The sequence below is a fragment of the Sciurus vulgaris genome (assembly GCF_902686455.1).
Source record: "Sciurus vulgaris genome assembly, chromosome: 9".
Taxonomy (NCBI): domain Eukaryota; kingdom Metazoa; phylum Chordata; class Mammalia; order Rodentia; family Sciuridae; genus Sciurus; species Sciurus vulgaris.
The window spans coordinates 80,324,012-80,348,622 of NC_136469.1; the positions used below are offsets into that span (position 1 = coordinate 80,324,012).

Below are 24,611 nucleotides of genomic sequence, written 5' to 3' on the forward strand. Positions count from 1 at the left end.
GGCGCGTGCTCCCGCAGCTCACCACAGCGGCCAGACTTCAGTCCTCCGGGCGGAATGGGACTATCTGTCGGGGTCCGAGACCGGCGCTAGAGGCTTGGTCGCGAGCCGAGGAGGAACTTGTCTTGAGAGCTGTCGCTGCGGGCCTTCATTGTCTGCAGGAACTCTCCGGAATCGGGAGGGGGAGGACTGGATCGCGCTTCCACTGGGATTCGTCAAGAGTTCCGGCAGCAGCTGTGGCGGCAGCGGAGCACTCCCTTTGTCCTCTCAGGACCTCCCTCTCTCCCTCTCTACCTCCCTCTATCAGTTGGTGGGTCCAGCTTGACCCGGCGCCGTCGCTCCAGCCGCTCCGCAGCACCCCCCATCCCAGGGCCAGTCCCTGGTGACTCCCGGCTCCTTCGTATCTACCCAGCCGAGCAGAGGGGTCTGCAAGCAGGAGGGAGTCGCAGGCCCCTGGCCCACAGGATGGTGACCGGGGGGTCCTTCGGCCCGCTGCTCTCGGGAGCTGGCTGTTCCCCGGGCTGTGGTTGCTGGTGCTCAGCGGTCCTGGGGGGTTGACTGCACGCGCAGGAGGAGCCGTCCTGCAGAAGAGCCTTTGATCTTTACTTCGTCTTGGACCAAGTGAGTGCCGGAGGGAGGCCAGGGTCTCCTGGTGAGGGGCGGCACCAGATCAGCCTGCAGTTAGGGAGGCTGAGATGAACGTGTGTGCCCTGGGGAGGGGTGTTGGAAACCCGCCGATGGGTGCCCTGTGCTATCCCCCTTTCGAAGGCAAGCGCTTTTGGATCTGTGTAGGCTGGAGAGGGGATGGAGTGGTGGTTGATGGGAACTCCAAGGCTACTGGGCTTTCTTGGGGAGGTGGTGTATATTCACTGCTTGTCAGTTGGGGGCCGCTTGGGGATATGGGAGTGCGACCACCTGCGTAGCATTCTTATCCCAAGGACTCTCCCCGCTTGGTCCCAACCCACTAAGCACACACACACGCTGTCTAAAGTTTCCCTGATTTTCATCCTGATCACGGGCGCTTTCATTGGAGCAAGGAAGAGCCTTAACGTGCTCGATATGGTTTGCCATTTTTCTACGAAAAAAAAGGCTTCTGTGTGTTATTGTGAAAACTGAAGTCCTGCTCCAAATAATTAGCAGGGAGAGAGCCCCCAAATGGGAGGATGTTCTTGGCTTTGGCTAGCACCAAAGTTACTGCTTAGGGTATCCTCCAGGTTGCCTGAAGAGGAGAGCAGCCAGGGTTCCCCGTTCTCTCGGTACTGAAGAAAGTTTTGCATTTTAGTTTTGTTGTCTGATCAGTTTAATTTCCTTTTTCAGGTCTGGGAGTGTTGGCACACAACTGGATTGAAATTTACAATTTTGTCCAGCAACTTACTGAGAGATTTGTGAGGTATTTTTCCCACTTTACTTTTCTTGGCAATGGAGAGGAAATAGATCAAAATGTAGAAGTTCCCCTTTCCGAAACCTTTCGCAGGAAAAAGCCTTTTTTCTGAAATGTTGATTTTTAAGTGCCTCAAGGAGGTTATTGCACGCATGTTATTAGGACAGCTGTTCAGGCCTCGAGGGTTATTTTATCTGGATCCCCCCAAACTTGGCTTAGACTCTGTGGAAGCATCTTCAAATACTCTTCCAAATGTCTTTTCCTTTTTGAATTTCATCTGTTTTGAATTTTAGTTATGCTTTCTCATAATTTATCACATTAAAAAATAAATTTTATGCTAATAGTATCCATAATATATTTTCCATTTCACACAATTTTTAGCATTGTAGAGGTCCTTATTTAAGAAAAAAATGTTGGAAAACTTCAAATGAACATGTGTTAATAACCCACTACCAGAAAAAGCACTTGTGTGTGTGTTAAAGAAATGACTTGTGTTTTACACAATGTGTGGGTGGTGTGGCTGGTTTAAAATTTAACTGTTCTATATATGCAATAAGCTTCACTAGAAAGACTGGTTTCCTTTCCTAAAAAAAAGCATTACTGCTATGAAATCCAGCTTACTCTTTTATTTAGAGGTAACCAGGAATTAGTGGCATCTCCTATTTAAAATAACCCTGGAATAGTAGGCTTTTGAGACTTTTTTTCCCCCTATCTCTCTCTCTCTCTCTTTTTTTTTTTTTTTAAAGAAAAAAAATGCAATGAGCAAATGCAAGTTATCAAGATAATGGAAAGGACATGAATAGGAACTGTATCATTAAATATTGCTTCTTCAGTCTTGTTAGCCCAAATGTTTTCTGTAAAACAGGCTTGGATGATCAAAACATTTTGAAAGTCATGTTGTAAGTAACTTCAAAACAATCTGTAGAGGCCTAGGCAATCCTTGCTTTCAGTTATTGGCAGCAGTAAAGTTATCCCTATAAAAATGTATGCCTGTCCATGTTCAATCATCAGTCTCCCTGCTTAAGAAGCCAAGTACAGCACTCTCATTTCTGGACAAGGTCTGAGGTAAATCTGCCTAGGAAAGAAAAAGAACCAAGACCCTATGTCCTTATTTGTCAAAATAGAACAGACAGTTGTTTATAAATTTTCTGATTTAATCCTATGGTGTTCAGAGTGTCACATAGTTTTAATCAAAAGCAATAAAATTATTTCAATGCAACAGTTGCGAAAGTGAGTCTTATATACATTTGGTCTGGTTTGCAAGGTGGATTTCTATAGCATACAATTCTCTCTATAACATACAAGCTTATTTGCTCAGTTATTAAGTATATATGTAGGAATTGAATACCAGATGACTACTGAAGAGAGTGATGTTTAAAGTATGTATGAGTCTGAGATAATTCTGATCTTCAGTTGTAGACCTTAGTTTCATATCTTCAGTTTCAGATCTTAATAATAGTTGCATAGAATGTACTAGAAACAAGAGCCATTTGAGCTAGCTGCCTAAACCTAAAAGATGTAGCTGACTGGGACAATTACTGCTGATTGGAATATAATATTTGAGATTACAAAACTGAAAATACCTCATTAAAAAGTGATGTGTTAGTTTTTTGTTTTATTACAATTTCCATGAAACTCTTTAAATATTCTCACTTCAGGAAGAATTGTATATGAACCTTATCATAGATGTGGTCATTAAGTCAAACTGGCTGCTCAAGAGCCCTAAATATGATTAATGATAATCACCCCAAAGGGTCTAGCCTCCTTCAAGGGGATGAATCTAACACTAAGGGAAGAAGTGTTTTCTCTGAAAGATTTTACATCAGCCCAGAATTTATCTTTAGTTAGACTCTTTCTAAATGCAAACTCCTATGAGTCATGGAGGAGCATTTGAGCACCAACAGCATTGACTAAATCCAAATTGACTTATGCAGTAATGTTAAGCAGACTCAGTGTAGCTACTTAGGAAGTTCGATTTAAAAAAAGCCTGGACCATCAGTGAGACCAATTTCAAATGAGATTCCTTAGTTATACATCTGTATTATATCAATATTTCTTTTAAAAATGTTTTAAATGGCTCTTTTCTTATTTTGCAGCCCTGAAATGAGATTATCTTTCATTGTGTTTTCTTCTCAAGCAACCATCATTTTGCCATTAACTGGAGACAGGTTAGTGCATTATCGTCTCACAGCAGGCTTTTTAGTAGAGATGAATCTTAAAGGCATGATTGATATTTCCAAGTAGTAATTCAGGCCTCTCAGTGGAATCAAGCAAATGGCACAGACAATTCAAGTTCTCTATACTAATAGAAGGGAAAGGAGGAATGAGCAATAGAAAAGAGCAGATAATCTGAAAATCAATATTATTTATGTTGGCTGTGGAATGTACAAGGAAGCCCAGATCCCTGCCTTAGTTGTGTATTCATAATTTTCTACCTTTCCCCCTCACTATTACTGTGAGTTGCTCTTCATTTTTCTTGTTTGGATGTAATGTATTAGTCAGCCAGGGTTTGAAGGATGGTAAGAAAGGAGAAAGATATGAATCTATTTGGATAATTTATTAGATTCAGTAGAAACCCCAGATTTTCTCTCCTTTAAGGTCCACAGGACTTCTCTTTTGAGGTCCACTGACGTTGAATAATTCAGCTTTTTGAAGCAACCACACACACCACACACATGATCTCAGTGCTTTTTAAGAGGTGTGGCTTTTCCCAATCTAATGTCATGCATTTCTTTCACTTGATCTTATCATGGCAGACTGAAAGTATGACTATTGACATATTTAAAGAAAGGCTGCTTTCAAGGAGATCAGTTTTGCTTAGTAGTCTGTAAGTTCCATGGCTAGAAGGAAGATTTTCTTCATTTTTATTTTTACTTTGTTTAACCCAAAGTATGTAAGATCTTGCTCGGTTAATTCTTATTAATGAACAAATGAATTAGCATTATTTTGAGATCAAATTTCTCCAATGTGTAGTTTTAGCAAGGGAAACTGATGCACTTTCATGTGGATTTCTGAAATGATATAGTTATTATTATTATTATTTTTTTTAAATCAATTTCAATGATTGATTGTCACTTGTTTCTTGACCACCTATTTCTTTGAACAGGTCAAGAAAGCATAACATTTAAAAAGGCACAAGGGAGAGGAATTTATTTATAATTCACTGAATTGATTTAGAAAGATTTATATGTAAGCTTCTAACTTTGTTCATTAAGTTTCCTTTTTCTGGAGAGGAAATCTAGGTGGTGAGTTCAGCCTCGGACTTCAGTCTTCCAATTAATATTTTGCTTCCTTACTTTCTTGTGTACATGCAGTTCTCATTAGGGATCAGAGCAACAGTAGTTCCTTACAACCTCTGTACAGCAGTTTTCTATGCCCAGTGATACAACAGTTCTTGACTTTATAAAAAGAAATTTTCTCCATTGCCCAGTTTAATTTCCAAAGAAACAGGTTTGGATCTAGCATATCAAGGGAAAAAAAAAAGAACAGTTTTAACATTTATGGCATGCATATATATAGAAAAGCACTTAGCATAATGCCAGACACATAGAAGACTCAGTAATTGACAGCTACATGCATTGTGCCAGGTTCTCTAGGCACTTTGCATATGGGTCCTCCAGCACTTTGGAGATGAAGTGTAGTCACTGGTTGCCCAGATTGGTATTCCTTAGACATGCATGGAAGGGGTTGAAATCTTTTAGAGATTCTTTCTTTATGGGTGGTTGAATCCTGTAGAGGAGAGACTGAAATGGGTGGGAGAAGAGGCTTCTCTTTCAAGAGGCAGCATATTGTTGTACTTTAATGTTACAGTTTACATCAGTTTTCCAATTTGGAGCCATATGGTCAAGAATAAGTTACTTAACCTCTTTTTGCCTCAATTTCCCCATCTACATAGTGATAATGACAATAATGGTGATAATAATGTCAACCTCAGAAAATTTTTTGCAAGATTTGAATTGATAGTATGGAGATTGTAGGACAGAGTCTAGAACATAAGTATTCAAGAGATATAAACTTTATTATTATTATTATTATTATCTAGAGCTAGGGAATATGCAGTATTTTAATGACCAGGGAAGAATTATATAAAGAGAATATTGTCCTACTTGAAAGGATTGATAATATACCATGAGTAATTTTAATAATACTACTTGTAATCTGTTTTATATGTAGCTGGCTCCTCTTTTTCTAAATAGAAATGCTTTGGGTTTTAATGAATTTCACTATTTATGGCATATTGAAATAGTTTGGGGTGACAGAAAGTATACTGAGAAACCCTGGGTAACTACTCTAGCTTTGCCACTTAATGATTTGGAGACTGGGGCAATCATCAACTTGGTGTCAGTTTTCTGTCTATAAAATATAGACATAAATCTGCCATATTTTCTTAGAGAGTTGTGTAGATCAAAATAAGATGATACATAGAAAGGTACTTTTTATATCATAGAACAATTTCTAATAAAGGATATTTTTTTCTTCTAAATTGTTCTTTTATTAATTTTTATTAGTTGAATCAGCAATTTTTCAAATTTCTATGATGCTCTATGTTTGGGTATGGGGTCACTTTTTTTCCATTAAACAATTTTAAGTATGTACAATTTACATGTTTTATGGTTGAGGAAATGTTTCCACTACTCTTATGGATCTTTGTTTGAAAACCTAGAATTTGGAATCCTCCACATAAACTTTCCCAACTTCTTGAAGCATGCTCACAGATAGGTGTCTAAGTACATGATTCGAAAAGCAAAGATTAAGCAAGGTACAGTGATTTCATAATTTTGGTTCCGTTACCTGTAATTCTTCAGTACCTCAGTAAATATGAGAAGTAGCTCTTTTGTGTTTCTCAGAGTATTGCTAAAGTTTTTCAGGAGAGACAAGGCAAGTTTGGAGGGCAGGAAGGACTTATGTAGAGCTGTGTCTTCTGTATGACTTCAGGATGGTGTTCAATAAATCAGTGTACAAATGAAATAATTAACATTGCAAGAAATTTGAGCTATATATTTATATGCTCATTATTTTAAACAATTCTTTTAAATACTTTAGTTTGAATCACTCCCTTCTTTTCTCTCACCGCCCTGATTTTTATCCTTCATGTGTCTGTTAGTTCATCCATTTACCTACCTACCTATTTGCCTGTCTACTTTAAATACAGGACGTACGGATAACATAAAAATGAATGATCTGCGTGGTCAGTAGGAACATGACCATATACATACATAGTCTGGGGTTGCACTTTAGGGTCAGGTAAGAGGAAAGTGCCAAGTGTTGATTCAATATGGAAATATCCAACTTTTCCATATTATAGAATATGGAATCAGGATGGATTTTAAAGGTTTCATTATTATATGCATAAATAGGGATAGTGAATTATGCTCAGTTCTGTTCAATATTTATCTTAATGCTTTAATAGTGATTTAGTTTAAAACATTTGTTAAGGCAATTTTTGTGTGCCAGGCAGTGTGCAAAGTGCTTTCTATGCATGGCCTCAGTTAATCCTGTCAATTCCATCTAATAGATAATGTTATTATCTCAATTTTATAAATGAGGAAACCGAAGCCAAGAAAAGTAATGTAGCTTGTCTAAGGACACACAGTTAACAAGCAGCAAGTAGTATATTAGACAGAATGATCTTTTAAAGTTTAAAACAGATCATACCACTCTCATACTTAAATCAGTGTAATGGCTTACAATAGAAAGTAAGTGCCTTCTGATGGCCTTAGAGCCCTACCTGGTCTCTGCTAAACCCTGCATCCTGCAGCCTAGCCCAGCCATTGTCCTTTCCAGACCCTGCACGGCCAAGTTTGTTTGCACATTAGGATCTCACTCCTTCTCTGCCCCAGATCTTCCCCTGGGTAGCTTGTTCTTGTCATAACTTGTCTCCTATGTCACCTCTTCTAAGAAGCCTTGTGTGGTCACCAAGTCTAAAGGAACCCCAACCCTCTTTCAGAGTTACCTCTTAACAACACTGTTGGTTATTACTTTTGAAACTTTTCTCTTAATCATTTTAGTTTATTTCTATGACCATATTATAAATATGAAAGTAGGGGGAGGGGGGACCTTATTTGTTTTGTGCATGCATATCGCCCACCTCCTAAAACAGGGCATGGCACATGGTAGAAAATCAATTTATGTGTTGAATGAATGTTTAAGTTCTTCTGACTCTAGAACCTGAGTTATTAATTGCTCTCATATATTTTCTCTCTTTATAGTTGTACTATATAATTGATGGTGACTTGGATTTCCTACTTTCCTTATGCCTATTTACATATTTCAGTGGTAAATATTTTAAACTTCCTTTTCAATATATGTACTTGCATCCAAACTGAGTCATAATTGTTTGACCTGAGGACAATAATCAACTACTTAGGGAAAAAACAGTCCTTAGGCAAACTAGTAGGAAATTATAGAACAGTCAATTAAATTCAGACAATATACACATTTCTATTATTTACAAGAGTTTCTTCTGTTTCCTTAAAAACTGAATTAAAAATTCATGGGAAAGTAGTCCTTTATACACAGTTGATAACTTAAAATTGGAACATCCAATTTGGAGCTAAATTTGTCAAAATCTATAAGTCTAGAGGGTTTGTATGTAGTAATTCTGCTTTTTTAGGACTAAGACCTACTGAAGTACTAGCACTGCTTTACCAGGACAGGTATATGCACAAAATTAGAAACTGGAATAATGTTCATAATAGTGAAAACTCATATTCTTCTAAATGTTCATCAATTGATGATAATATAATAAGATTACAGTTTATACATAAAATAAGATGTATAGACTGCATTCATTAAAAAAATTGGGAAATCCATATATATTGAAAGTATATACAAGATGTAGCAAGTGAGAAAACCAAGGTTCAGGACAATGTCAGTATGCTTTTAGTTTTGTAAAATAAGAACAAAATAAAATCCTTAAATATTTATATGGTGTGTGTGTGTGTGTGTGTGTGTGTGTGTGTGTGTGTAATAAAAATGCATGGAAAAAATGCTAGAGGATAAACAATAATAATATTGTTATTATTGAAAATAATACTATCTTAGGCATGGAATTGAATGTGAGGAAAACCTTCATAGTTTCAATGTTTATATATCCATCTTGTTTAATTTTATTTCAATAGGAATGTATTTGTAAAAAAATGAAGCAAATACTTAAAAGAGGAATGTGGGCCAGGGGTGTAGCTCAGTGGCAGAGTGTTTGCCTTGCATGTGTGAGACTCTGGGTTTCATCCCCAGTACTGCAAAGAAAAAGAAAGAAAAGAAACTTGACCAACTCCTTCTATAGCAACATATTGCTAACTTGGAATCAGAATGGAATTCAGGGAACAGGTCATTCAACCGTTACCTGGAGGGTCCTGAAGTCTTCCTATCAGACTGAAACAAAACAAAACAAAACAGTATTGGACCTTGGGTCAAGTGACATAGGAGCTACCTAGTAGCTCTGTGACCTTGAACAAGTTAAACTCTTTATAGTGCATGGGAAAGCTTCACGAAGGGTGTGACACCTGCAAGGAACATCACAGATGTTTGTAATTCCATTCACTTTTCTTTCTTTGCTTCTCTCAAGTGTCTGCAATTACCTGCCTTTTGATACTTATCATTTATTATTTGTCTAGTTCACTTTTCTGTTTTCATTCTATGTTGAGATTAGGTAGGAAGGGAACTAAGACTGAAGTGGAGTTGGAGGTAATCTGTGGACACCATCATCATCACTTTTGTGTGCTAGGATGCCAAAAGAAGGTTGAAGGAGTTGAAGGACCTTGCAAGCTCACATGGGCACAGCTCCGTAATTAGAACCAGGATTCACAACTGGGTCTGATGCTGAGTGTGAGTCCTGCACTGTGAGAGCTCAGGTCCCCTGTGCTTCCCTTCTGCAGTTTTCACATTAATCAGAATTTGTCATAATTCAAAGACATGGTCATCCTTTACATTTACTCTGTATTAGCAAGCCAGTTAGGTGGGGAGAGAAAGTAACCACGGTTAGGTTAGTTAACAACCAAAAAAAAAAAAAAAAAATATATATATATATATAAATAAATGTGTGTGTGTGTGTGTGTATTTTCTCCTGTTTAGAAATGTCAACTTTGGCCACACATTGTGCTAACCCAGAGGGGTCTGCTTATGCAGCAGTGCAGATCCTAGTGTGGATGTGTTAGTAGACACTTTCAGTGAAGCCCCACATCTGCTTTATGAGTTTGTTCTAGAAAATTAAGTACACTGTTACTCATGCTGGAGGACAAACCTGGCACACAGAAGTGGTAAGATGCAGGGGTTGATTCTAATGGTTCATTAAGGTAGTGAGTGAGGAAATGGAGTAAAAATATGTGAAATGCAGTAGTCATGAACTTCAGATGTGAGCCAAGAGTGAATAGATGCACAGCAAATTGGGAAAAACTTTTCGCAAAACTCAGGGTACTTCGTGAGCAGATTATTTTTGGATCCAGGACCACCACCTTAGACTTATTGGTCTGTATTCTAGACCCACAGAGACCTTGGCAAATGTTGGCCTTAGAGTGACTAATAAAAATAAAAATGAGCAAGTTTGTAATAAATGACAGTAAGAGGTAGTTAAAGGCCTATTAATTGTAAGATGATAGAATGTATAGAAAACACACACATTCAGACATACACACCACTTTTAAAAGTTGAAGCTGGGCCTTTTAGTGACTGACTTTAAAAAAATGAACATACATGAAAGTGAAATTGTACCAATACTAGTTCGAGGGCCTAAGACTTAGTAAGTCCTGGGAGTTTTCTTGTGTTGCACTCTTAGAAACCAGGTGCCATATAAAGCTTAGACTACCCTGAGACCACATGGTAGGTGAAGCCCAACCTGGCCACATAGAAGAGAATCATGGTTCTGGTCAAAAGTCCTAGCTGAGTTCTTAGGTAACAGCCAGCACCAGCACTAGCTCCAAGTAACTCAGCATGTGAGTGAGGCCATTTCAACCCTTCTACTCATTCCAACTTCCCAACAGGCAGCATGTGAAGCATCAGGACTACCCATTCTATGTATGGTATCCTGAGAAACAATCTATTTTTTGGCTAATTTATTATGCAGCATTATGAAACCAACATAGAAATTGTGACTTCGCAGCAGCTGAAAGACCTTGAGCAGACTGATGTGAACACTTAAAGAACAGTGCATAATTTATTATTGGAGGCAGAAGCAGAGGTGGCCTTTGTGTGTAGTGGTAGAAAGTCTGGTGAGAATAAGGAAAGTTAAAAATGTATGCAATCAGCTGATGGATGTAGCTCAGGAGCCCCCTAGGAGGACTGTTGAAGGTGCCAGGTAGCTTCTTTCAGCTACCTGTGATAACATGAGAGGAGAAAAATGGGCAGAAGAAGGAACTTCTGTTTTCAAGCAGGATTTAGAGAAAGTATAAAGAGTAAAAACTTCATGGATTTAAGAATAAAACTCTTTTGCATCCTGTCTCCCTCATCAAAAGGTTCCCCAAATTTAGGAAATGGCCTTACTTAGATCAATAATCAGACTCAGATTGCTGCTTAGAAACTGTAGAATCAGGAAAAATCAGGTGGAGGGTGCAGCTGAAAGGTACTTTGTTAAGAGTTCAAAAAGATTTAAGATGGGGACTTATAGCTCATCTCATCTACACAAAAGGGCTTATAAGAATCTGAAAAGTCTACTTTATAGATGTTCTCAGGCAAACATTAAGGTTTCTAAGAATCTTTTGGGTATGTGTCTCACCTGACTTATAATCTAAAGTTAAAAGGAGCCTCTTTTGAAGAAATTTTGTGCTTATGGATTTTGTCTAGTAGAGTGGATCATAATTCCATACATAGGTATCACAAAATTTCTGAAGAACTTATATCAATGGATTAAAAGAGACAGACTTGAAAATGAGAGTCTTCTGGTCCCTCAAACTTCTATGGACAGGAAGGAGTTAAAATGGAATCTTTTTCTTATGAAAAAGGAGGAATGAGCTGGGTAGCTATGGTGGTGCATAACTGGGGAGACTGGGATAGGAGGATTGCAAGTTCAAGGCCAGCACTAACAATATGGGGAGACTCTCAGCAACTTAGTGGAGACCCTGTCTCAAAAACAAACAACAACAGCAACAACAATAAAGGAAGGATGACTCAGAAAGTGCAGTCAAAGCCCAGAAAGTGGATCCAGGAGCATATATGAAAAACATATATAGATACATAGTAGGATTCCCAAGAGATAGGACTGAGCTGTACTTAAAGAATGGGAACTTGGGTAGTGATGACATAGCTGACACTTCTGGTACTGTTACTAGTTTCTTTTTTTGGTTATTCAATGACTCATGAAAAAGCATTCCCAAATAAGTGACTTAGACAATAATAATTATATTCTCTGTCACTGTTCAAGGGTTGACCGGGCTCACTGGGAGTTTTCTCTGCCCAGTGTAATTTTACTTGGTGCTGCAGTCACAGAATTGGCTTTTGGTTCAGGACTTCGGCTAGGGCTGTTTAGTGGAGCAACTGGGGGTCTCCTCCATGTGTCTTTTACAGGTGGCTTAGGTTTTCTCACAGCTTGGTGCCTGGGTTCCCAGGAAGAATATTCCAAAAGCAAGTATTCCAAGATGAAGGAAGTACAATTTTCATTGTTCTCAAAGTTTGGAGTCCAGATGGTCAGGAACATACCTTCTACCTTATTTTAGTGACATGTTGTAATAGGGGTAGTCAGATTCAAGGGGAGGGGAGAGAAACATTATCTCCTGGTCAGAGAATAGGCACATGTAGATTGGAAAGAATTGATAGAAGTTGTATTTAGAAATTATGTACCATAGTTTATATGAAAAGAAACAATAAAATTTGCAAGATGAATCTCTTCATGAGCTAAATGTCAGTTTAGGGTAAAAATAAATCCAAATAACAAATTAGAGTGGTAATTTTGGCACTAGTCTTTGGATTCTGTTGTAACCAAATAAACTATCTCAGAAAATTTTAAATGACAAGTCTTTTACTTTTATTATTTGTTATTAACTTCTTCTCACCTCTCCTTTACTTTTGTATAAAGTAATATTTGTTTCTTAATAATAGTAGCACATTCTCCTTTACTTCCATTATTTGAAGATTGCCATCATTTCTTGAGCAAGGTTAGAATAGATTGTTCCCTTCATAATTTTGACTAGTATTGTTAAATTCAAACTTTCAAGGACTTAAGAATTAACGATACATAGAAATACTTAGCTAGTACAATATGAAAATGTTTATTTCCTAATTTAGAATATTTCACATTTGTAGTCTAAAATGTACGTTTTGAGATTGTTTATATTTAACTATTCAAGAGCAATACTCAATATTTATTATGCATATGATTTGTAGTTTGTATGAATTAAAAATTTTAAAATTCTAGGTGTTTCATGAAGGACTAATAAAGGAATAGTCCTCAGATGAGGTGTGCAAACTGTGACTAACTAGGCTGACAGTTTATACTCAAATTATCTTCTATGGATAAAGACCAGGGCTATAGTGAATAGATGCAAACTATTCCTATGGATTATTAATCCCTTAGGTGCCATGAAGTACACCAAATGTTTGGATGTAATAGCTCTGTTAATTTTTTGTAATGACTCCATTATGCAAGTAATATTATTATCTCCATTTTTTTTTAACTAGGGGGAAAAGGGGGGCCAGAAAGACTACACAAGTTTCCCAAAGTCACAGGATGAGGAACTTAAGTGCCAGAACTGAGGCCAAGCTCCCAGGCTTGACCTGTGTGATGTGTTTGTTGTTTAATGCAGAGTAGCCTAAGGAAGCATTGAGGGAGATGCTTTACTCTGTCTCTGACACACCATATGACAAGAGAATGAAAACTAATATCTGTTCCAGACACCTTACATGTGTAAATTTATTTGGTTTTCACAATAGCTCCATAGAGTAAGTACGGCATTGCTCTTATTTATAAATGAGGTAACTGAAGAACAAAGTTTGAATAACCTGCCCAGGCTCACATGCCTTGTAAGTGGAGGAGATGGATTTTGAAACCAAGCAGTCTGATTCTGGGCCCTGAGATCCTATCCATTGTACTGACCTGTCACCTCAAATCCAGCCTGCCACCATTTATAGGTTTTCTGGAACAGCAGCATGATAATCTAAAGGAGAAATGCAGATGACGAGGGTGCGTTCTTGTCACGACTCACTCTTTTCTCCTCTTCCCTTTTTCCTAATACCCCTTGTCTAGGCACACACAACCCTCTGAATGTTCAAAGACACCAGATAACATTATATTATAAACATCATAGTGAACATGTAATAAATATCTATAGAATTAATGAAACAAAATTGGGACAGGCATTGTTATTTACATTTCATAGAGACAAACTGAGTTCAGAGGAATTAAATAACTGCTTTTGGTTACACAGTCCATTACTTATAGAATCAGGATTTTAAATTCATCTCTTTACTTCAGTTCCTGAGTGTTCCTATCTCATTATATACAGTTAATGATTAATTTTCACAGTGGCCCCATGGGGAAGGTATTTTTAATCCCTGATTTATAGATGAAGAAACAAGGTTGGTCTTAAACATGTTCTATCAAAGTGTGATCCTCTCATATACAGTTATCCCTTAGTATCTGCGAAGGCTTGGCTATAGGACTACCCACAGATACCAAAAAAATCCATGGATGCTCAAATCTCTTATTAACAGTGTAGTATTTACATATAACTTATGTGTATCCTTCCATATGCCTTCGGTCACCTCTAGATTGCTTATACAATCTGAGACATTATATGCACTATGTAGTTGTTACAATATAGTGTTTGGCGAATAATGAGAAAAAAAAGGTCTATACATGTTTAGCAAGGATGAATTTAAAAAATGTTTTGGTCTGCAGTTGATTGAATCTGCTGATACCTGTGGTTATGGAGGGCTGACTGGAATTCCTTTTCAAGACCTTCCTCTCACTAAAGCTTTTCCCTTTCTCTCTTCTTCCTTTTCTTTTTTTCTTTCTTTTTTTTTTTTTTTTTTTTTGTGCTGGGATTGAACTCAGGGGCATTAAATCACTGAGCCACATCCCTAGCCCTTTATTGCATTTTATTTAGAGACAGGGTTTCACTGAGTTGCTTAGCACCTCGCTGTTGCTGGGGCTGGCTATGAACTTGCCATTCTCCTGCCTCAGCCTCCTGAGCAGCTGGGATTACAGGTGTGGGCCACCAGGCCTGGCCTTTTTTGATTTCTACATGAGAAAACTTTGACCCTCAGTTTACTGCTTTTGATTTTCACAGTGGCCCCATGGGGAAGGTATTTTTAATCCCTATTTTATAGATGAAGAAACAAGGTTGGTCTTAAACACATTCTATCAAAGTGTGATCCTCTTGAGTTATATCATACCAGAAAGGGTGTTTATAGTTTAAGAGATCATCCTGTTTACCCCAAATCCCTTGAAAGAGCAGATTGTCAAAATAGGGAAGGGAACAAATATCCCAACAACACAGGAAGGTTTTGGAATTAGGTTAGATCAGAGGGTTTTTTTGAGGGGTCGGGGAGAGTTGGGGACCAGTAATTAAATACAGCAGCACTTAACTAGTGAGCCATATTCCCAGACATCTCCAGTCCTTTATTTTTATTATTATTATTTTTATTTTGAGGCAGGGTCTGTCTAAATTACAGAGGCTGGTCTCCAACTTGAGATCCTCCTGCCTCAGCCTTCCAAGTTGCTGGGATTACAGCATGTGGCACCACACCCAGCAGATCAGAGGTTCTTAATTCTGGCTATGCATTAGAATACTCTGAGAGCCCTCCCCCTGCTGCCCTCTACCCCTCCTGCCCTCTCCTCCCCTCCCCTCCCCTTCCCTTTTCTCCTCAGCAGAGAAATTTGAAACATACTAACAGAACCCTCCCTCTCTGGCTCCCCAGCTCCCTCCTCCTTTAGAGTTTGGTTCCTTGGATTCTCAACTTAAAAACAGAGTTAAGCCATTTTATTTGTTTAAATTCTACCTCTTTACAAAAAGCATTTGAGGCTGCATAGAACATAGTAATATACAGAAAATTAATAAAATATTAAAAGAAAAGATTTTGGAAAAGAAGCTGAAGCAATGCGATAACTATAAGAACTTAGAAAATTTGTGAATAAGAAATTCACTGTAGGCTTTCCGGTAATCAGGGTAAGAAAAACGTTTACATAGTTGTAAACAGCAGAAAGGAGGAAGTGTGTAGCAATTTCTGAGGGGTGACAAAGAAACTTCTGCTGTGAGACCTCATAGGGGACGGTTGCACATCATGATAGCAGCATCCTTGACAACGGTTTCACAACAAATACTGAAGTAGTTTCGATATTACTATTCCTTGTGGTTGAAGATCTGACATTAAAGCCAAACTCAGTAAAGCTGATCTTCTAAGATGATGTTGGATTTGAGCTTATCTTTATAACATAACCACTTCTTCCTCTCCCTTCCTCCTCCCCCTTCCTTCCTTTCCCCCATTCTCCTTCCTCCCTCCTTCTCCTTTATTTCTCTCTTTACTCTTTAGAGTTTTGTTGAACATCACAATGTGGATGGATGAGTTTTATTTTTAACCTACTATATCAATTTGCTTTTCTCTAGTTAACTAGATTAAGAGTCCTAGACCACTACAGTCCTAGTCCACTTTCCAAAAGTCTCTAAATACCACATTTGGCAAGTTTCTCCCTCCAGAGTCTTATGCTGATGTTATCTGGTCCTTTGAATCATGAGCTGATCTGAACTGAATGGAGAAGGCTATTTTCACCATGCACATTCTGTTTGTGTAAACTTGTATTTCAGTTGTCTTTTTCATTTCCCTTTTGGCAGCAAATATTAATGCTTGAGGACACGCTGCCACTCATTTCTGGGAAGCACCAAATATTTGGTATTTATCTGCATTTAGACAAAATCAGTTTCGAGTGTTTCCATATATATCAAACATAAATATTTAGGTAAAACAAGCTCATAAATTACGTAATTTACTGTATTATCTGTGGAATTATGAATTTTTTTCTATGGTAGATTGAAATATTTATTGAGTGTGGACTTTGCAAAAGACATTATAATAAGTAATGTATGGAGAGTAGAAGAATACATCGTAAATAAATGACCTAGGGATAGAACATTGTAAACTTTTATTCTAGTTAAGAAGTGAAAACATTAATTTTAATTAATGAAATTATGTAAATTATTTTAAAGTGCAATGTTTTTTAAAAAAAATTTTATTAGTTGTTGATAAACCTTTATTTATTTATTGTATGTGGTATTAAGAATCAAATCCAGTGCTTCACACACGCTAGACAAGTGCTCTACCACGAGCCACAACCCCCAGTCCCAAAGTGCAATGCTTTTAAGAGACAATAGTTTTTTCATTGTAGAAGTTGAATATAGGTATGAGTAAAAAACTTGGGACGCTTTAGAAAAGAGTGAAATGAAGCTAGAGAAAGGTTTAGAATAGGCAGAGTTTTAAACCAAGTATTAAAAGATACAGTCCACATGGTAGTAGAAATTGTATCAGGAAGAAGGAAGGTTAGGCTCATACCTTGTAAGTTGTCTTGTGTTTTCTGTAAATTTCTTGAGATGGAGAACATTTTATATCCTAATTAAAATATAATTTTAAAATATATCATTATAATAAATATAATTTATATTATATAAATAATATATAATTTATTATTTTAAAATATAATCAATAAATTACTTTTAAAACATGTTTGAGGACTCTGGTGAAAGGCTCATTTATTTCCAGTATTTGAAACACAAAATTATAGCATTGAAAAAAAGATATGTACAGTATTTACTATTTTTGTTATAATAGTGTAATGTAGATGTAGAAGTACACATACACATATACATATAAAATGTGTCTGACTCCATTCTTTTTTTTCCACATTTTTTATTGATACATTATAACTGCACATAATGGTGGGATTTGTTGTTACATATTCATACATGCACATAATGTAACAACATAAGTTGGCCAGTATCATTCCTCAGTATTTCCCCTATCCCTTCTTTCCTCCCTCCCCTTGGTTCCTTTACTCAAAGGATCTCCCTTTGATTTTGATGAGACACCCCCAACTTCTTTTTCTTTTTCCTAACTTCCATATGAGAAAAAACACGTGACCCTTGACCTCTTGAGTTTGACTTATTTTGCTTAACATACGGTCTCAAGTTTCATTCATTTTCCTACAAATGACATAATTTCAGTTTTCTTTATGACCAGATAGAACTCCATTGAGTACATATACCACATTTTCTTTATCTATTCATCTATTGATGGACACCTAAACTGGTTCCATAATTTGGCTATTGTGAATTATGCTGCTATAAACATGGATATACATGAATTGCTATAGTATGATGACTTAACTCTTTAGGATAAATACTAAGGAGTGATAAAGCTGGGTCATATTGTGGTTCCATTCCTTGACTTCAGCTATTCTTTGATGATAAGAGAATTTTGTTTTCTATTAATCTCCTTATGTATCATCCTCAGTAAAGTGAACACTATTCATATTATATTTAAGAGATTAAAATTGGATTTAGCAATTCAATAATTTTACATTTCAAAAGGAATTTTTTTTTCTTTTTTTGCTTCTGTTGGAAAACTAAAATTCTTAGAATGGTATCTTAAGATCTCTTCTGATCTTTTAAATTTAAACTTGGAAAAGATGTTTTAAATTTAATTTGGATAGTGTTTATCCCATAATTTATTTATCTCTTAAGATTCTTGTGGTTTTTATTTATTTTTAAAGGGGTTTGAAATCTATATTTGAAAAACCTGAAAATTGGGTCATCCTTTACTCATCTACATGAAATAGTTCTTAATAATATTGTAATTGTACCTCATTTAGACATACTCCTTTGGAACAGTGAATTAGTCATGATAAAAAGGTTGTTCTTTGTTTTTTCTTCCTTTTCATTCATATTGTGTCTTCCAAGAATCCATTACCCTCTCATTCATTCATTCATTCATTCATCAAATATGTATTAAGGATCTACTATATTCAAGAGAATGTGCTAGTATCTGAATGTGCAAGAAGGTTCCAGAAAAGCAAATAAATCTGAGACTTTTGACTGTGAGGCTACAGTAGAAAAAAAATGTTAATTTCCACATATAAGAGCTAAGTAATGTGCTTTAGGAATTTTCAGATAATAAAGATTTTTTCCATTTTCAGGGAGGTGGGGTGAGTGTTTTAGAAAAATATTTTTCACTGGTGCCAAACTACTTAATCCTTGTATTTTTGTGGGTGAAAGTAATTATTTAATAAAACGAATATTATTGAGGATATCTGTTCTTAGCTCAAAATGCCTAAGATACTTAGATATTTTGGGGATATTTTTAGTACTTTCAACTTTTCATGGTTGGAAAATGAAAATTGTTGTACTAAAATGACAGAAAGCATGAGGTGCTATCTGTTCTCAAAAACCATGTCCATTCCTCTACTTCTTTTTGCAGAAAGCTTAGTTGCAATATTTCTGTTATTCAAGAAGTGTTTGTTGTGGTTTTTGCTCATTTTTCCTTAGTTTAATATTATAATACATTTTCTTCCCAGAGGAAAAATCAATAAAGGTTTGGAAGATTTAAAACGTGTTAGTCCGGTAGGAGAGACATACATCCATGAAGGACTAAAGCTAGTAAGTCACTTTACATTTGTAAGTATGGAAGAGACTGCTCTCTTATTCTGTAACGAAACACAATTCTCTAGCAAAGCTCAAAAAGCCATTACATACTTATCTTTAAAAAAAATTTAAAATGCTTTTAGTTATTCTAGACATGAGTCTGGTAGAAAGCATTATTTACTGTGGTGATAAGAGAAGTTTGCATTTTGTCTGTTAAGGAATTTTCCATTTTCTTCTGTTATAATTCAGAGTAGTCAACTATAACTAAAAATCTATGTCATTTAAACCCAAGACTGACTACTCTATAATGTGAATATGTACATCATTCAAATTAAATAGTTAAAATACCCTCCTTTAAAAGCTAGTCAGTAATATTTTTACTTTGTCAGACAAATGTAGCTTGATGGAACATGCTAGTTAAAAGTTAAAATTAAATTGTGAGTTGGATAATTATTCTTCATTTTCAGGCGAATGAACAAATTCAGAAAGCAGGAGGCTCAAAAACCTCCAGTATCATAATTGCTCTGACAGATGGTAAGTTGGACGGTCTGGTGCCATCATATGCGGAGAAAGAGGTGAGTATTGAACTGAAACTGTTCTTTACACCCACTGCTGTGCCTGGCTGTGTGTCTCTGCATGTGTAGCTTGATATTGAGTAACTGTCTCTGTCTCTGTGTCTCTCCCTTTTCCCCTCTCTCCCTTCCTCTCTATTTCTCTTTTTTTTTAATCCATAGGCAAAGATATCCAGGTCACTCGGGGCTAATGTTTATTGTGTTGGTGTCCTTGATTTCGAACAAGCTCAGGTGAGTTGAAACAGATCTGCAAAATTTAAATCCCATAATGCCTTAAGTATAGGGGAACAAATTCTTTTCACTAATGACTTCTTACCTTTGTTTTCTATAAATATGGTTTATGTCCTGAGTGCTTCCTTCATAATGTCAGATTTTGATAGGTTTTGTTACTGAAAACAAAACTCTAAATAAATTTTTGAATATTTATTTGGTTGGGGGAATTATTTATAAGATCAATATTTCTACTAAAATGATATGAATATTCCTTCCATTAAACGGATAAGATTATTAGTCTTAGTTACAATTATTATTTTGGTTTAAATTTTGACTCTTAGTGATTCAGGAATTCGGGGAGTCCATTTGGAAATCTTTAATGATTTTTCTTAGAAACTAATTTTTTTCGTGGAGTGTTTTGAGGGTTTAGGTACTAAAAAATTTCTTCTCCTCACACAATCATTTTATATTTAAATTTTTGCTTGAGTATAGCTTACATTCCTGAGTCTCCTGCCATTAGGAGCTGTTAGAACTCGGGGCTGTTGTAAAATTGCCACTTGAGGCCATGTCAAATGGTGAGACTTACTTCAGTTATTTCATGGTGATACATTTAAAGGAATACAGATCTCATCACCTTCACTTCCTGACCTTAAGCCCAGGCCACACTGGTGAATGAATTCCACAGAGTAATTTTTCAGATGAACGTAACTAAAACTTAATTTTATATGTAAGTTTAACATAAGTTTATAGAGAATTGTCTGTCTCAACCTTCTCTTAATTAAGCTCTTCTCTTTCTTTCTAAAGCTTGAAAAAATTGCCGATTCCAAAGAACAAGTTTTCCCTGTCAAAGGTGGATTTCAGGCTCTTAAAGGAATCATCAATTCTGTGAGTATATCTCTGGAGGGAGATGGGCACGAAAGACAAATTTTGCATACATTTTAAATTATAAGAAATAATCTTAGTGTCTAGTGTGGGTGGCCATTATTAAGAAGAAAGAGCCTGAGAAAGAGGTTTGCTTGCTTTTCCGCTCTTATACAGTGTAATTCTAAAAATCTGGATTTGTTTGGAACTGAGATTTGATACTAATTCTTGCATATTGGTCTCTGAGGCCCCTGGCTTGTGATCTCAACTTTAGGATTTTCATAAACTGTCTTAGACACTTCTACCATTTGAGCAAGGAGTTAACTGTCTTGATATCTTGAGTTTTTTTTTTTTTTTTTTTTTATAGACTTTATAGGAGAAATGTAAAATGAAAATTTTGGATTGGAATGTGTGATTACTCTCTCTTCCAACTATGGCATTTCTTAGCTATCTATCAAGCATCTTGAACCAGCGACTGAGTATTTGACTGCAGTTGTTGTTCTTTCCATTTAAATGATGAATCTCTCTCTGGAGCACATAATATTTCTGTTTGGGATTCAGTTGAGCTGCTCTGGTGGAGGTTAGGATCCCGGCTCTCCTCGACAGGGTATGGGAAGGGAGTGATGAAATGCGTGGCGAAGCTCCTGGGCTTTCACAGCTGAGGTTTATGTTTCGTTTTACTGCCTTTCGCTAGAAGCACTAGGAACAGTTGCTATTAAGTATTTATGATATTTTGGTAAACACCATCCTAAAATGGAAGTGAATAATATATATTCTCTAAGCGAAAGCTTTTCCTTGAATCTTTAGGCATTTGTAAAAGGGAAAAAAAAAGTCTAACATTTGGTTCTGGCATTTAAAATTTGTCCTCAAAGATCATGTTTTTTAGAAACACAGAGATTTATTGTTTTTTGTTTTTAGTAACATGTAGGTTTGTTTGTTTTTTATTTTTTTTTTAATATATGGAGCTTTTCAGAGGAAACAATTTGTTTCAATCTCATGTCAGTGGACAAACCAAATATAAATGCAGAATGGAACAGAGATTTAATTATTTTAGGAGTTTATTCATATATATTATATTTAGTTTGTAGGAAAAAATTAATAAATAATTTCATAGCTGGATTCAGGGTTCATATTAACATAAGCAATATAAATATAGGAAAAGGAATAGTGCAAAAAGGGAAGAAAATTTGACCCCTTCAACAAACAGGTCAGTGGGTTATATTTTTAATAGAATTTTATTGTACTTGGGGATTTGCAATTATTTTTATAATTATACTGGGAAGGAGAAAAGATTTCTCTGGGTTATTCTCTTCGAAATCTTTTTTTCTGTACCTAAAAGGTTTAATTCAGAATTCTCCAGATGACTGACTAGCTTTTCTAAACCCTACTTTTATGGGTTATAACTTCAGACTTTTCCCTATAAGAAATTAATAGTTGACTACCAAAGGAAATAAAGTTGTTGGTTTATTATTTTTTTAAATGTCTATTTGTGCTGGGCATAGTGGTGCAAGCCTGTAATTCCAGCAGCTCCTGAGTCTGAGACAGGAAGATTCTTGAGTTCAAAGTCATCCTCAGCAATTTAGCAAGGCCCTAAGCAACTTAGCAAGACCCTGTCTCAAAATAAAAATAAAGAGGGCTGGGGATGTTGCTCAGTGGTTAAGCACCCCCGGGTTCAATCCCAGTACCAAAAAACAAATAAATAAATAATAAAAATAAATATGCTTATTTGTTAAGTTGCATTTTTCTATTTGTATTGAGGAAACTTTAGAATGTAATTTTTAAGTATAATACAATCCTGGATTAAAGTTCTTGATGGACATTAGCTTGAATAAGTTGTGCTGAAAGAATTAGCAGGAAATTAGAAAGATTTGTATTATTTTAGGCACATTGCCAACCAAGTTCCATGTTAACATAGTTAAACATTAGCTATTTTGTCCCAAAAGGAGGAATAAATTATCTGCAGGATTGCCTGTCCCTGGGGAAATGCTGGTAGTATTTGGCAAAGGTGGCAGGTGGAAAAAGGAACGATTATAACTTTTATAACCAACCTAGATCTCAGTAATGGTTTATGTTTTTATCAGTGTGATGAAAGCTTGGGATTTTTGTACACTCCAGAAATTTGGAGCAATTCAAAGACTTCATCTCTTTTCAAGGGAAAAGTTTGCTTCACCCCTAATAATATACAAAAGTAGAATTCTGCCTAAATTTGAATTATATTTTATAGTTACATAATATTATCTTATTTAAAAATATTTATTTGATCTTTAGAACAAATATAGTATATCTATCACAGGATTAAAAACAAAGAGAAGAAAATATCCCTTTATTCTTTATGACTTACCAAGAATAGATGACATTGTACTGTAAAATGTATTTACATAAAATGGAAGAAATCATAAAACTTAGGTGTTTCAGATGTCACTATGAAATATTAGCTAAATTCATGGACAAATTCTTTTTCCTGCTAGATGTTATTTAATTACATCTGGCCTCCTAGTCTTTCAGAATGTTAACTTACTTGAAATTAATCTTTGAGAAAAATTCATAAAAGTTTTCTTTGTTTTTTGTTCTGATCCCCCCAAATCCAGTGACTTGGCTGGACTTGTCCCCTTAAAGAATAAGATGTCATATATTGTTAAGATGTTGTGTGTCAAGAATCAATTTTTAATCAGCAAAGATAGAAGTTTCAGTTTTGAAGACTTTCTTCAATGCAGTTGAAAAGAATAAACACTATAGTAGTTCTGTCTTTCATAACTTAAAAATCAAGAGTCTGAAAAGTGCCTTTGTTATGATATTCTTCATATTAACAATTTAATACCTTTTCTAAAATTCATTTGATTCAGAAACTCATTTAAGCATTCTATTTAAATATTTTAGAAAATGTACTGTTTTAACATTTTTAGATTTCTCTTCAGGCAAGTATGATATGTGACATCCTTTGGGATACTGGTATAATTTTTAATCTTAACTAGCTCATATGAAGGTTTATAATTCATTACCATTTAAAATAGATACTGTTGAGAATATTTCTTTTATTTCTTCCTTCTTTCCTCAACTTATTTTTCACTGAATTCATTTAATAAACCCTCACCCTTCTTAAGGCATTGTGTTAGGCTTGGAAAAAGGGACACACACTTAAATAAGTCAAACTGTCTGCTTTAACGGGGTTTAAAATAATGATGATGAGATGTTTGGAATATCCCCTGCAAAATTTACTAGGTATTATGGGGATTTAGAGGAGGGAAATTTTAGTGACTCACCCCATGGACTAAAGAACAATCTTAGAATGGAATTGTGTTAAATGTCAATATGGCATATAAATTGACATAAAGTGGAGATAGGTTTGGTTACATAAAGTTATGGGAAACTTTTCATGGAATTTGAACTGGACTGTGATAATTGGGATAGATATAATTAGAAACAAGGAACATGGAACCTCAAGAACAGTCTGTGCTGAAGGGTATAAGGGATTCATGTTGACAGGTAGTCTGGACTCAGATCACTGAGGCCTTCGCATCCTTGAATGGGAAATTAGCATTCATTTCATGAATAATCACGGAACTATGGAAAACTAGAGCCTGGGATTTATATGATATCGATGAGGGTTTAGGAAGAATACTCTTACAGGAATGTATGGGATGGTTTGCATCCTAAAGTTATAAATCTCTTGCAATTGTACTTATAAAGCATGGAAAAAGATAATAACCTATGTAGTACAGATAATATGAGGTTGGGAATAGGACAATCTGGGTATGAATCCTCTGCCACTGCACAGCCATGTGACACAGAATAGGTCCTACAATGTAATCTTCTTGAGTTCCCCAAAATTCTCAGCAGTCAAATGGGAATAATGAGTTCTATTTCACTGATTATTTGACTTAAATGAAATAATGATTAAGAATAACCCAAATCAAAAGGGCTGGACTTTAAAATATTTGGTGGGAAGTTAAGAATGGCAAGAAGCCAAGATCATGTAAGCTGGGGCTTTCGGTTCTTCTGTAGGACAGTTCGCTGGGAGAGATGGCCAGC

General features: G+C 36.0%; 1 protein-coding gene across 2 annotated transcripts in view; it reads left to right on the top strand.

Moving 5' to 3' along the window:
• Window positions 1-1,287: 1,287 nt before the first annotated feature.
• LOC306669106 (anthrax toxin receptor 2) overlaps window positions 1,288-24,611 on the top strand; it is a 146,735-nt gene continuing 123,411 nt past the window's right edge. For both annotated transcript variants that reach the window (XM_079152941.1, XM_079152942.1), the window contains exons 1-6: window positions 1,288-1,387; window positions 3,475-3,546; window positions 18,870-18,951; window positions 19,404-19,511; window positions 19,671-19,739; window positions 20,526-20,606. In XM_079152941.1, coding sequence (XP_079009067.1) covers window positions 3,482-3,546; window positions 18,870-18,951; window positions 19,404-19,511; window positions 19,671-19,739; window positions 20,526-20,606 — 405 coding nt within the window. In that variant the 5' untranslated portion in view covers window positions 1,288-1,387; window positions 3,475-3,481. The remainder of the gene's footprint in view (window positions 1,388-3,474; window positions 3,547-18,869; window positions 18,952-19,403; window positions 19,512-19,670; window positions 19,740-20,525; window positions 20,607-24,611) is intronic.